Genomic DNA, 14,423 nt, shown 5'->3' on the forward strand with positions numbered 1-14,423 from the left:
GAACACGAGACGCCTCTTTACACAAAGGGTGGTGGGCCCAGCCATGTAGTTGAGGCCGATAGCCTGGCTATGAGGAAGGATGAACTACTAACTACCACCTGGCCAGATGGAATGAATGGCCTCCTCTCACCTGTAGCCTCTTTTTCATGAGGGAGGGGACAGCTGATTTCAGTATGTCGCAGAAGTAGGATGAGAAAACACCAAGCACCTCAAAACGCAGACAAGCCTGAAGTCATTCATGATTTCATGATTTCATTCACTAGTGAGTACGCTGTTTCCCCACACAAAGCTGAGGGCTTGAGAAGAGACAGACTTAGGGTAAAGGAAGGGGGAGGCAGGCAGTAAACCTCACAACAGGTAATAAATATATAGCTGGAATAAAAGGTTTCTACCCATAGTTAATTATCCTTGAAGACTAAACAGGCACAAACGCATTAGAAAATCCATCTGTTTCCCCCTCAGGAATAATTAAAATGCTCTCCTCACTAAGTTTTACGAGTTGTGAGCATTTTATGCTTGCATGCTTTTAATACAGAGGCTGGCTAGAGACTTGAAGCTCAGGATGGCCAGTGCCTTATCGGCACGGTCACCTACAGGGACTGATGTTGTGCACAGCCCAGTGGGACTGATCCCACAGGGGTTAGATGTACAACAGTTTACCTTCTATCCCTGCAGTACCTAACAGCATTGCTAGGTTCTATATGCTGAACATCTGGATACTATTTCTAAAGGCAAGCAGTCACAGTGTTTGGTCATCAGCAGGTTCTGGTTTGGAGAGCTAACACATAGCTAACTTGCACCCAATCATCTTACTGCCTGCCTGACAAGACTAACTCAACGACTTCCTGTTCTCTGCGGTCTAAACAACATTTTATAGCACGGTATCGCACAGCAAACTACACCCCTCACCTGAAAAAGAGCTTCCCTTTGTGAAAACTGGAACAGAGCACAGGAGTGCTGCTGCAGGAACAGCGCTCCAGACCAAGGATGACACACCAGCCAATCAGGCCACAGCCAGTCGGAGCTGTGGGAATACAAGAACGGCAGTGATTTTGTCAGTCTTCAGCCACCCAGAGAATTGTTCACCAGCCCCCATCTCCCATGCACTACCATCCGGAGAGAAATGACTGTGTGATATGAATAACGATGTTGACTGCCAGACCCTGCAGTGGATGTCTGCAGCTTCCACTATTCTTTGAGAGAGGCGGCAGGCCAGATACTCAGTGTAAAGGTCAGGTCTATTTGCCAGGCCGCTAAAATGACAACAGCAGAGAGATCACAAAGTGCAGAGATGCCCCAGGTGTTTTTCTCCTGTTTGCAATTTTGTGTATGAAGACAAACGAACAAACATCAGGTGAAAACTGAACACGTTTCTTCCTGTTCGTTTCACAATGGGGTTTTGAGTACTGTTGGAACTGGGAGGCACAGTTTACAGGTCAGAAGAGGAACTGAGAACTCTGCCCTGAGAGCTCTGGGTGCCCCTGGATTATATCATCAGAACAACATGCATGTGTTTTACAGGTCTGCGAAGGTGAGCCCCTCACAGTCCTAGCAAGCACAAATGAGAGCAATCAGATCCTTTTCCAATCCAATGTAACAGACAATCTATGCACGAAGGATTGTTTTTCCTAGTGCAATGCATGATGTTGTGACAGTAGGAGAAATACCTTAATTGCACGCTTACAGACAAGGGGTTAGATTGAACAGAACTCCTGTGCTCATTGTTCTCCTGTGGCTGTATTTTGGTTAATAGCAGCATGTTTCTATAGACAAATCTGTCCTGTTACCATAGAAATGATGTGCTTATTTTATATTGACGGCTCTTTATTATCCTCTGTAACAAAAATGAAATACAGTGTAAATCAGCCTGTAAATGGATACATGCTTATTTTGTTAATAACATAATGACTCGCTGTCTTTGTGTGTGCTGACAGAGGAATAGTTTAGGAGTCTGGGCCTGCAAGGGAGTGGTGCAATCGTCAGCCTAGGTCCTGCTGGAGCGTGGAAGAGCTGCAGGAGCTCATCACTGCTGGTATTAAGGCGTTTCGCAGATGTGAATCACTCCAGCAGAAATCACCCACCCTTCTGCTCACTGCCAGGCTCTGAACACAAAGGCAGGAGGGATTTAGAAAATCATTTGGCTTGTCTGTGTTGTAACAGCTTCTGATTTATGCCATCTCATTCATGTATCATGTTTTTGCAGTGTGCAATAATAAGAACGTAAAAAAAGGGCTTACCAACCAGAAAAGGCCATTTGGTCTGTTTCGCTCACATGGCCGCTGGGTAGCTAACTGAAAGAAATCTGAGCAGCTGGGTACCTTGTTCCTAACTCCCACAACCCTCTGTGTAAAGAGGCTTCACCCCAGTTTCCATCGCTGTCCTCTGGTTTGCGCCTGGCTGCGGATTCAGGTTACACAGGATCTGCCCAGTCTAAATCCACGCTGACACCCCTAGAAACGGTTTGCCTGCAGGTTACCCTACAGTTCCTGTTATTGTTTCCATAACCTTGCGTGCAATCCTTGTATGTCTCATTGACCTATAAATACTTTGTTTCGTCGCCCTTTTTGTGAACGGGCGCTACAATAGCCATTTCCGGTCAGAGACTATCGCCCCTGCTTCGAGCGGCCGATGGAAGGGTTTTATTAGTAACCCATGAATGACATCTCTCGTCTCTTCAAGCGCAAGACCGGCGGGTCCTCGAAATGTGTTTACCTGCATGCGTCTCGTACCTGTGGCCGCCCTGCCGGCTCCTTTCTGACATGATTTAATACTGACGTTTGTATTTCCTCATCCTGAGTCATGCTGTCAACGTCTTCTTGCTGCAGAGAGAAACAGTGGGAGTTGTGATACTATGCCATCCCCGCGGAAATCGTTGATTCTCTTGCGCTGCCGGTTTCTGCAGGTGTAGACTAAGTTTTCCTGTGGGCCAGAACGGCACCTCTTTCGGCATCTGCTTTAGACATTCCACGTTATCTGAACTATATTAAAAAAAAAAGTACTGGTTTTTTTTCTGGTAAATCCTTCATATCAACCACCCATTGATCGCTGTCAGGTTGATAAAAGTTTCCGGCTGTGAGCGTCACAGCTCAGCCCGGCCCGGCCCTGCTGCACTGACGTGACCGCGCTGGTAAAACGGCGGACAAAAATGGCGCATTGAGTACAGGTCAAGGGTTTTGAATGGCTTTTTTTTTTTTTAAATCGGCGGCCAGCTTTGCTGCGCTAATGCAACCAGACACAGGCTTTCTTTTGTGCGTCTGCTAATCCAGTGATTCCAGGAAGCGGCCGCTGGGTGTCAGCCTGGGAACACATGGCAGCGTGTGTGTGTGTGTGGGGAGAGAAATAGGTGCGATGCCGTTTTGTTCTATAGCACCACTGCGCATATCTCGCATTCCACTGTGGGAGAGCTGCATAACACTGCGCCTGTTATCGCCCTTCATTCCTTCATTTGACCGTTTCCCTTTAGAATTCTCTTTGTGGGCGCATTCCTTCGTGTGGGAATATGTTGCCAACGGTGCTATTATCCCTGAACAGCGTCGGCTTATTTGTGAAGCAACTGCCGTGATTTGACTTTCATACACAGTGATGTCTGTCTTCAAAACTACAGCGATGAACATTCATTTATCTCTCAGCTGGAGACGGCCGTGCCATGCATGCATCGCCACGCATTCCCCTGTGGGCTCGATATAGCGCTGAAGGAGTGCTTTCCAAAATAACCGGCAAGCAGCGGACAGCGGCTGCTGCTATTGGCGCATTCTGATCGATAATGACTCCCTGTATGTCTCCTGTTTTCAGTTAAAAGGGACATTTATTTCAGTTTTCTATCTGTTTATGATGATATCAGTGTCTGTAAGAACAAATGCATGATTCAAAGGGGGGAAAAAAAGATGTTAAAAAAGGTTTTAAGAATGTATATACAGTATATGCTGGCTTGATATTGGAATATAGGGTGGGAGTGACCTGCACTCTCTCTCTCTCGTCAGGACAGCAGATTATGTCAACATCAAAGGCTAAGAAAAGCAACCAGATTTCTGAGCATGTTACTCACCGTGTGTGTTTTTACTGGGGGTCTGTACCCAGTGTGAAAAACTGGAGCAATGTATGCAACAAATTCAGCCTGCTGGAAAGACCGAAGTTAATTACTCCCTACTTGACAGATCTGACTCAATCCTGTGAAAACGTTATCATAACATGTCGAAATACTAGGTGTCTTACCGCATTCATCGCTTGTCATCACATACTGGCAAACCAGACGCCTCTTCGGCTGTCAGATAAAATAAGTGCTGCAGTGTAGCGGCATGAGGAATACCTTTCCAGCAAAACCCAATGAGGTGGAATTGAAAGTACCTTTTGTCACGCTGTGGGAGCGTCCAGTTATCCACAACCGCTAGATTCATGTCTGTGTCTGTGTTGCGCCGGCCAAACTAATTGGAATCCATTTCAAACCAGATCCCTGCCTGTGCTTGTTGATGAATTATGTTTATTCAGTTAATTTTACTCCCGATTCAGAAAACGCTGCTTTTTACCCCGGGTTCAATGCAGTGAAGCGAACGACTATGCGTAAGCCCACTGTGCCAGATAAATACAGGATACTCGCATTTCAGTGTAAGGCGAACTTGGAATGTACAGCAGATAGAATTAATAAAGCAAATCCTTAAACGATCCGATCCTGGGAAAGGATTTCAACAGCTGTTAGAAATATGCATGTTTATTGAAATAATACACATACAGTGTATTCTGCAGTTATGTGTATTGAACTAGTGTTATATGAGCTTCATATAAAATTATATTCTACTGTGTTGGTACTTTATTGTCGGTTGCAGTGTTTATGCATGTTCTCGTTTATTTTTTTGTTAATCAAAAAGTACTTTCCGAGGTAGTGCCGAAACACTGCTGCCCCCTAGTGGACATTATGAGTAATGGCTGTTACCAGTTTATTTTCAGAAACTGGAGTTCAGCAGTTCGGTTTGATGAACTGATATTTTTTCTTGGGTTGATATGAGAATGATGACATGATGTTTTTCTGAACTGAGAACTGCTGATTTTTCTTAAGGTGGATTTTTGAACGAGTATCAATTGCATCGGAATCCATCTAGAATCAAGTAACTCTTAAACAATTGCACAAATGTGTAAAAATCACGAGTGATTCAAAAGTGTGAGTGGTCTGTTAACGGCGAGAGGTTGTCGTTTGTCTTTAATTAGAAATATCACAACAAATGGAATTAGAAATTCAGTTTTTGTAATTGATTTCAAAGGCATTATGTGTAACGTATTCGGAAACAATTTGGTTTTCTAGGTGCGTGTAACAGAGTTTAGGTGGTAGTATAATCATCTTTTAAAACTCCCTCTGCACTCATTTTTTGTTTAGCGAATGATCATTTGATATTCCAATTAATGTGCTATAATAATAGTGCTTATGTAGAAAATGTGTTTATGACTTTTTATTCTGTTTTCTGTTTTTACTGTTAAGTTTGATCCGTTTTAGTGATTTTCAAGGAAATAAACTACAACTCCCATGAGGCAAAGCGTGACGCCCGGTGCTTCCCGGTGCTGCCCCGTCTTTCTTCTTCGCCGGCCTCATAAATTATCGTATTTATAGTGTTCTGCGGAAACGGCCTGCAATACAATGAGAAGTAAAATGTAAAATAGATGTAGTTAGTTTGTGTTATATCTTGTTTTGATTGTGTTTTATCTTGTTTTATTTTTTATTTTATTGAAATAGATAGGTTTGGGATTGTTTCGTCTTAAGACGACCCGTAGCCAATAGGAACCACAGTCACGGCGTCGATTGTTCCCCTCCGGCGGACGGACTCTCAGTGCGTCAAACCAAAATGGCTGACCGAGAGGATTCAGTGAGGGAGTTTGTTACAGTTACAGGTGTAGAGGAAGAGCGGGCCCGGTTTTTCCTCGAGTCTGCAGGCTGGGATTTACAGGTAGGGCTTCATTAATTTCAGCAATTCAAAACTTAGAAGTAGGGTTTCGTGTTGTTTAATGTCAAAAGGAGAATGACAAAGATCCCCCCCCCTCTCTTTGATAATCGTCACAACATCCAAGGCGAAACCGCTGTAGTTGTAGAATGTGCAAGTCATTCGTTTCTCTTTATACAAAGCGCCGGTAGCTTTGCTGGAAAAATTTCATTACAGTATAAATATAAAAGCCCATCTTTCAAGAGCTGTGCTGTGGAGTAGAGGACGTGAATTTGGTTTAAGACTGAATTGGACACTCCTTTCAAATTGAATAGATTAGCCATTCGTGAGATTAAAAAATAAAACGATGTTGAAAACTAGACAATCGAAACTGAGACTCCTTTTGGGTGATCTTATTCATATTTTCGTTTTGTAAGGTAGTTTCGTTTTTCCCAGCGAAATTAAGTTATGGGAGACTGGCCTCGCCTAACAGAATACGTCTTTGTGATTTTACTCTTTTATTTCACGTTTAGTTTACGTATGAAGTGAAAGGCAGAGCACCACGTTTGCCAAAAAGTGTTTTCGTTTTCGTAATTCTGCTTCAAAGTCTGAGGAATGTGCTACGTGAGTGGTCGTTCTGGAAGATACAGTTTTGTGTGTCTGTAGAAGGATTATAATACGTGTTGTCACATCCAAATATCTGTAGGTAGGATGCCCTTCAATAATCTCGTCTTGTTTTAACGAGACAACAATAAAGTTGCAAACGGATGTTTAAAGAATAAATACACGCTGAAAAGAAGAAAGAAGCGACCGAATTTCGTATTAACTATTTAATTGGACCACCGAGGTGCTGACGAGCACATTTCTTTTCAGCGTGAAATATTCTTTACATTTACATTCCTTTCGAGTAGAGAGCTGCAGGTTTTAAGCATGCACAGTTTTCTTATGAGATTTCCTTCAGAACGGGAAAGTCCAGCTCTGGTCCTGGATGGTTGGTATGTCTGTAGGTTTTCATTCTAGCTTAACTTTTAATGGCCTTAATTGGATCAGTTTTTCAGCTTCCCCAAAGTCTTCAGGTAACAGTGTTTCAAAGAGACCTTAAAAGACCACGTGATGAAACTAGACGGTTTTGATGCTCAAGTTGATTAAGTTGATTCCTTTAATCTCTGATGAAAAGCAATCCATCGTATGACTTGAGGTGTACTGTCTTTGCTGTGCTGTTGAACTGAGGACAGCAATAAAATGAACAGTGTGCGAAGTGAACCGTGAACGGGTTTTTCTTGGCCCAGTCCATTCAGTGTCAAGCAGTTAGTGGTGTCCCGTTTCTGCTTTCTCTGTGCCTTAATATTCTCTCAGCAGCGCTGCATCACGGCTCTTTTTCCCATCCTTCCACAGCTTGCCCTCGCCAGCTTTTTCGAAGATGGTGCCGATGATGATATTGTCACTCTCCCGCAACCAGAGGGCAGTTCTACCTCAAGGTCTACAGCTCCTAGGTAACAGCCGCCTCCTCTGCTGGACTGGAAAAGCTCAAACCGATCTGGCTAGGTTAAAAAGTCACTGTTTTTAAGGTCTGAGGTTTTTTTTGGGGGGGGGAGGGTCTTATTAAAGTTACTCTGCTCTCTTTGCAGTGAACACAGAGTTACATCCTTCAGAGATCTAATGCATGAGGATGAAGAGGAGAGTGATGAAGAAGAAGGCCAAAGGTATGAGTGACAGAAAGAAATGAAACTCATGACATTGTTTTCCCAGAACTACTTTGGGAAGATGCTGGATTACAGGAGCCTCCATGTCTGTTGCTCGTTTCTTTCATTAGTCCAGTGATTACTTTATGTTGGCAGGTCTCTCTTGTGCTCGAGTACATCTGTCAATGTGAATGTTTCCATTTTAGCTACACCATTTTGACAAATAATTCTGTAATATTGTTCTGTTAAGTTATTGAAAATGAGGTTATAGTGGTGTCACCTTAGTGAGTTCAATGGTGTGAGTGGCAGTATTCAGACCATCTCTTTGTAAAACTCTGTTGACAGTGATAATGCGTTATTCTGACTGGAGCTCTGGAACCTGCTGGGTACTCGCTGCTGCTGCTGTTGTTGTTTGGGGAAGTGTTTCTTTTATGAAAACAAAGCTGAACATTGAAATGTGTCGAATCGCCAAAGTCTCTTGATGTTTGGCACTGTTTTTTTCTCCTTCCTTGCCGAAGTCAGGTTTCTGCAGCAAGCTGGTCTTCTGCTGTTCTGAATCATATGCCCGACTCCTTGTTCACCGTTTTTAAGTCTGATTACTTGGGGCTCAATCTTTGCAGGGGATAAGTCAGCTGGACCTTCTAGCAGTGTGGGTGAAAGCAATTGAAGGACCTGCTGCCCCTGTGTGTTAATTGAGCGTGGTGTCTGTTTGGGTGGAAGCCTGAGGCTGGTCTGTGTTATTTGCCCGTTGCAGGTTTTATGCTGGGGGCTCTGAGAGGAGTGGCCAGCAGATTGTAGGCCCTCCCAAGAAGAAGAGCTCCAATGAGGTGGTGGAAGACTTGTTCAAGGGGGCCAAAGAGCACGGTGCTGTTCCGGTGGAAAGAGCATCCAAAGGCCCCGGGGAGTCCAGCAGGGCACGGGTAGGGAAACCCAGACTCTCTTTTCCGATTCTGTGCATCCCTGGGAAAAAAAAAGAAAAAACTAAACTGCTTTCTCTGCAGTTGTACTCCTCTGCTCTTTGACCCTTTCAGGCAGCCTCGTGCTATGTAAGCATGTTTCCCCGTTTGTTGTGGAACCAGAGACACCTTTAAGTAGTCCGGCTCAGGTGCGCTACACAGGCTGAATTGCCTCCTCTCACTTGCAACCACTCTCACGTTCTTAATCGCTCTTCTTTCAGTGAGAGAAACATCGGTACATGGAGGCGGTAGGCTCTGTCTAAAAGTATCTCGGTCTCCACCCCCACCTCACAAAGGTTTTTTTTTTAGCCGCCGTTAGACCCACCGGCAAAAGCCGGCCACCCTGACGGCGACGTGGTATCTGGCGACCGTCATCGCCACGTTGACGTTACCGTGGCGAAGTAGCGAAGCCGTCTCCTTTCTGCTTTGGGTGCAGGCCTGTTTCATCCCGGCCCTCACAGCTGGCGCACCCGCAGGAAGCTTTGCTTTGCAATCCCCCGCGCGCCCCGGCTCTAACCCCTCGCCCCTCTTGCCCTGTGTGTTGCAGCCGTTCGCTGGAGGAGGGTACCGCCTTGGCACCGAGTCGGGGGAGGAGTCCGCCTACGTCGCTGGGGAAAGGAGGCAGTCGGAGTCGGCACAGGACGTGAGTCCCCTTGTTCCTCGTTGCCGGGGGAGGGGGGGGGCACTTGGTCTTTGAGCCGGAGGTCCTTCATTTGGGATGAATTAAATGCCGACACCGCTTGATGTGGTGCTGGAAATTAATTGCTAGATTTTCTTTTTTTAACATTGAAGTTTTGCGAACAACAACAACGACAAAAAAAAGAAGTGTGCCTGCAGTTAGTACCTCAGTTCAAATACTCACTTTCCTCCGGAAGCCTAATGCAGAATTGTGGGATTTAGTTTTGGCATCTAAGGGGGGAAACTGGAGGGTTTGGATTTTGTTTAGTTTATGCCGAGGGCAAGAGTGACGTTCTTTTAAAAAGAGTGTGTGTGTGTGTATTGGGTGAGCCAACCGAAAGTAACTGATACGATTTTCTCTCAAACTGAAGCGGGCCGCTGGGCAGGAGCCTAGAGCTATAACTACAGCTTCAGGCTTTCATCCCTATGAACACTTGTGTTCTTTTGTCAAAACTAAGCTTGATACATTGAGTGAATATTACGACTACAGTGACTCATTATACATATATATTCCATATGCATATCGCTCGCAGTGATCAATAGTGCTTAACACCGCTTACTATCGATTTATCATTTATATTTCTCATTGCTGTTTAGGTCAAATAACTAATTCAACATGATGCAGCCTATGTTTGTAGATACGTATTGCAGTAAATCGGTTTTATATTTCCCAACAATTTTGGTTGGCACATGTTTCCTGTAGTCCAGTGAGGTATCTCTGTCTGGTGTTTTTTTTGTTCCTGATCACAAGTGCTAATCGGTGTCTTAACTCATCTGTTTGCGGTTTTGGGACCTTTTTTTATACTCAGTCTTTGGTTTCAAAAATAAAAGTTCTGTATTTCCAACAACGTAAGAGCACAGAAGTGTGTGTATTCTCCTCAATTTGCAGAACGATCATTTATTTTTTGACTAAACTGCTCTTAAGAAGTGACCAATCGATGAACAGATGAGACTTATCACACATGCCCTTTGTAAGTCAGTGTTTTTCCTTCTGCTCAAGATCGCATACCTGAATGAGGGCTTCTTGAAACATGTTAATCAGTACGGGGTTCATACCTATTACAAATCTCATTCAGGTTTTTAACAGCTGAAAGCAAATTTTAAGAACGGGTCAAAAAGCTAGAGGAGATAAGGGTTACCCAGAGGCAGGACTGAGAACCTCTGTAATGGGGTAATTATTATTTGAAACCAAGGCCTCAGTGTAAAAGGAAGCATAAACATGCAAACAGCCCAATTATTGGCAGCATTTAGCACAGGAGATTAAGGGCCCAGCTGGCACAGAAAGCACCAGACACGGTGTCCTCCTTGACCTGGATCGTGGATCGTTGCTGTCGTCGGGCGACAAGCCCTGCATTGTTCCGGCTCGTGCAGTGAAGGCAGTGTTGTTGCCGCGACAGGTGCACGTGGTCCTGAAGCTGTGGAAGACGGGCTTCAGCCTAGACAATGGAGAACTGCGGAGTTACTCCGACCCTGAAAACTCCCAGTTCCTGGAGTCCATCCGGAGAGGGTGAGGAAGGCGCTGGCTTTCGCTGGGCTGCCGGCGTGGCCTTTTGGAACGCGTCATTGCGCCCTGGTTTAAAACGTGGGGCAGCCTGAGCTGTCGCGCAGCGTTCACCAGGATGGATTTGGAAAGAAACCTTGATTGACAAGAAAAGACCTCTCAGAGATAACATTGTAAACCGCTCATTGGCACTTGAAAAATCATAAGAGAATGGACCGTGACGTGGCCGAAGTACACATCTTAGTTTGACAAAGGGCAAGATGACAAAGTAGTTTTCACCTGTGGCCGCTGGCAGGTTTGGCAGAGGAGGCTGGCAGTCAGAGGTCTTCTTTATTTTACAAAGGCCGCCGCCCATCTGAGGGACTTGGCGTGTTCTTGTTTTGATGGCATGTTCACTACCTGAGCAGCGTGCCTGCGAGGGCGCGGGCGTCGGTGCTGTGGAGTGACGGGTGCACGGGGGGTGTCTCGTTGCAGGGAGATCCCCGTGGAGCTGAGGCGGCTGGCCCGAGGAGGCCAGGTCAACCTGGACATGGAGGACCACCGGGAAGAGGACTTCTCCAAGCCCAAGACCATGTTCAAGGCCTTTGCTGGGGAGGGCAAGAAGCTGGGAAGGTGAGCTGCAGGAGCTCCTGTCTTTGGCCTGGCCGTCCCATCCATGCATGGGGGTGATGTTCTTAATAAGAATGAGGCTTGTGGGTAGCATTGCTGCCCCATGTTCATATGTTTTTTTGTTGCGGTGGCTCCGGTTTCCTCCCAACGGATCCAGAGACGTGCTGGTTGGTTAAATCGGCTTCTGGGAAACCTGGCCCTGGTACGAGAGTGTACCCCGTCTTGTGCCTGTTGCATGTTGGGATAGGCTTCTGCTCCACACGTGACCCAGTGTTGGATAAAGTGGTTAGAAAATGAATGAATGGATGAAATGACTTATTTATTTTGCCTGTTGTAACCTTTTAAAGTTTCTTGGTCTTTGCCAAAAGAAAAGCATTGTTGCATCAGAAGGCCACAAGGGGGTGTTCACTTCCCATTGCAATGGACAGCAGTTACAAACTGGTCAAGTGTTTAGGCTTCTGGACGTGTTCCTTTCCTTTATTTGACCATCGTAAAGGACTTCCTACAACTCTTAAATTAAAGATCTGCACTTGATGACTGATTGTGGTATCACCGTGGCATGGTAGTTAGTGCTGTTACCTTGCAGCTCTTGAATCCTGTTTGGTTCATGACTCGCTCACCTTCTGAGTGGGGTTTGCAGGAATTTTGGCTGGTGTCTCTTCCTGCAGTTCCGAGACATGCTGGCCATGCTGTGTGTCTGGAATATCCCTGTGCTGTGTGTGTGTGAGCCTTGCTATAGACCGGCATCCTGTCCAGAGTGTTGTCCCTGCATTTTGTGTTTCCATGACTCTGGACTGCTGTGACCCTCAACAGAAATTGGTGGTTTTCTGATACAGAGTGGATGGATAAAAGACAGTTGTCCGAAGAATGTTTGTGTTTGAGTTCTTGGAGAGAAATTAGCTGTTTTTTCGCTTAGGCTTTGAAAACGTCCAACATTTTCAGAGCTGTAAGTTGCTGTTCCAATAAAAGCCCATTCCACACTTCGTGGGATCTTTTAAACGTTTTGCCAGTCCGTCCTACATTCTGTTGATAGGGCTGGTGCCGTCGTCCATAAGCACACTGCAGGGTCTTTCAGTTCCTGCCAGAGCAGGCTGCTGTTTCTTCAAGCCATCAGCAGCAGCAGCAGCACCTGAAGAGCTGGAAGAAACTGGTAAATGGTGCCAATTAAAGACACTAGTGAGTTTCCTTAAAATGTTAAGAGCTGAGATGCACCAGCTGAGCAGGATCAGAGTCAGTGCACTCTGGCCTGTGGGTCTTCCAGGGAGCTGTGTTGATAGACTGAGCTGGTGCATAGGAGAAACCTTGATTTACTTCGGTCTCTGTGTGTGCCTGCAGCGCAACACCCCAGGTCATCGGCTCCATCGTGGGGACACAGCGGGAAGCTGACGAGGCCCAGGCCTCCAGCGAAATCATAATTAACGAGGAAGAGCCCGTCACCAACATCCAGATCCGACTGGCTGACGGGGGGCGTCTGGTCCAGAGATTCAACCTCACGCACAGGTCAGGAGCTCATCCCACCTTCCTTCAAATCGATTCCAGGGATAATACTCCAGGATCCATAGTGGCACAGCTGTTGGATACCTTTCTGAGCTTCAGGCTCTTGTTCATGTAGTAACAGTGAAACAAAAGAGCACTTTTTTTTTTTCCCAGATGACAAAGCCTACATCACTAAAAATAATGTAGCATCATTGAAGCCTCCAGTTGGTTTACCTACAGTAGCTTTGAAAAGCTGTAACTTCTGTTCCTGGTGTTAAAGAAGTTTCATCCTCGTACTTAGTTCACTCCTTTTTTTATTTTTGAAAGAATCCACAGAGCACAAAGAAAAACTAGTGCTCATGAAGGAATGTGAGGCTCGAGGACAGTAATTATCTAGAAACAGAAGTCAGCTGCCTCACAGAGATCTCTGTACTGTAAACTGCGGAGTATAATGTAACTTTCATGAAATTTATTTTCTGATAGATCCCTGCTTGATTTTAATTGTCTGTTGTTGATCTGATATTTGATGAATTTCCCAACTTGTAGGATTCGACCCTTTTTGCTTTTCCTTTGTGCCGCCTATACTCTGCAGTGCATTTCCAACAGTAATGCTGAGTGGTGTGCAAGACTAGAGACCTCTGCTGGTACCTGATGCTACTGCTAACTTCCTCACACCTCCACTTGCATGTGGAGAACGCTGTGTAATGAGACGCCCCTCTGTCTGTTTTCCAGAATCGGCGATATCCGCCAGTTTGTGGTCTCTGCGCGTCCGGCCATGAAAGACGTCGACTTCGTCCTGATGACCACCTTCCCCAGCAGGGAGCTGACGAAGGAGTCCCTGACGCTGAAGGAGGCGGACCTCCTCAACGCGGTGATCGTGCAGCGGTTGAAGTGACCGACGCCCGCTGTGGGCCTGCTGGAGACATCGCCAACTGGGGAGCCAACAGGAGGATGGACTTCTTTCTTTAGGGTGTTCTCACCAGTCCGGGTGCACTGTTGGGACTGAAGAAGATAGATAAAATGCTTTTTAAAGAAACTTTAATTGACCTCAAGGGGTTCTTCAATAGTGTTAGACTTCTAGTTCTTCAGAGATACAAGTTTCCTACATTGTGCTCCTCTCCCTTTCATGTGTAATTCGTTTGTACCGCTGTAACCCAATGCCTAAGTCCTTTCATTCAGAATCTGCAGTAAAATGTGCTGGAGGGAGTAAGTGATTTATTTTTGACAGGGATGCGCTATCTGAAGGGTTGGGGGGGGCCACAATTTGTCTGGATTGCAATGGTTAGACTTGTACAGGGTGTTCACCCTTTCACCTTCTCTTCCCCCTAACCTTTGAATGGGTTTTTCATGACTTTTGGAAACTTGTGATTAAAACTGAACATAATTTAATTCATGTATTTTTATATATATATATTTGTATGCAGCATCTGCTCTTAGTGGCTGACAGTGTCTGCCCCTGTGTAGTATATTCAGTTTAGAGACCTGGTTTCTTTCTGTCGAAATAACCCGAGTACAGTAACGGGGCTCGCTCGGAGCGCAGCTGGAACTCCGTGATGCAGAAGTTGCGGGTTTGAGTGAGGCTCCTGTCGCGGGCTGACGGGGGGCCACGATTCCCCCA

The 14,423-nt window shown here is 45.6% G+C and overlaps 1 protein-coding gene across 1 annotated transcript; it reads left to right on the forward strand.

Annotated features, from left to right (window-relative positions):
* Window positions 1–5,774: 5,774 nt before the first annotated feature.
* nsfl1c (NSFL1 (p97) cofactor (p47)) lies at window positions 5,775–14,194 on the forward strand. The gene is made up of 9 exons (XM_088937160.1): window positions 5,775–5,930; window positions 7,299–7,396; window positions 7,532–7,606; window positions 8,340–8,505; window positions 9,089–9,184; window positions 10,617–10,726; window positions 11,195–11,332; window positions 12,665–12,829; window positions 13,538–14,194. Exons 1-9 carry the CDS (start codon window positions 5,829–5,831, stop codon window positions 13,698–13,700), a joined length of 1,113 nt encoding a protein of 370 aa, XP_088793286.1. The 5' UTR covers window positions 5,775–5,828; the 3' UTR covers window positions 13,701–14,194.
* Window positions 14,195–14,423: the final 229 nt, after the last annotated feature.

The sequence above is a fragment of the Atractosteus spatula genome, chromosome 19 (assembly GCF_055471065.1).
Source record: "Atractosteus spatula isolate fAtrSpa1 chromosome 19, fAtrSpa1.hap1, whole genome shotgun sequence".
Taxonomy (NCBI): Eukaryota; Metazoa; Chordata; class Actinopteri; order Semionotiformes; family Lepisosteidae; genus Atractosteus; species Atractosteus spatula.

Coding starts and splice junctions, on each gene's coding strand:
- nsfl1c (XM_088937160.1), top strand. CDS start 5,829: ATGGCTGACCGAGAGGATTCAGTGAGGGAGTTTGTTACAGTTACAGGT. Junction 9,185..10,616: donor AGTCGGAGTCGGCACAGGAC/GTGAGTCCCCTT, acceptor TTGCCGCGACAG/GTGCACGTGGTCCTGAAGCT. Junction 10,727..11,194: donor CTGGAGTCCATCCGGAGAGG/GTGAGGAAGGCG, acceptor GTCTCGTTGCAG/GGAGATCCCCGTGGAGCTGA.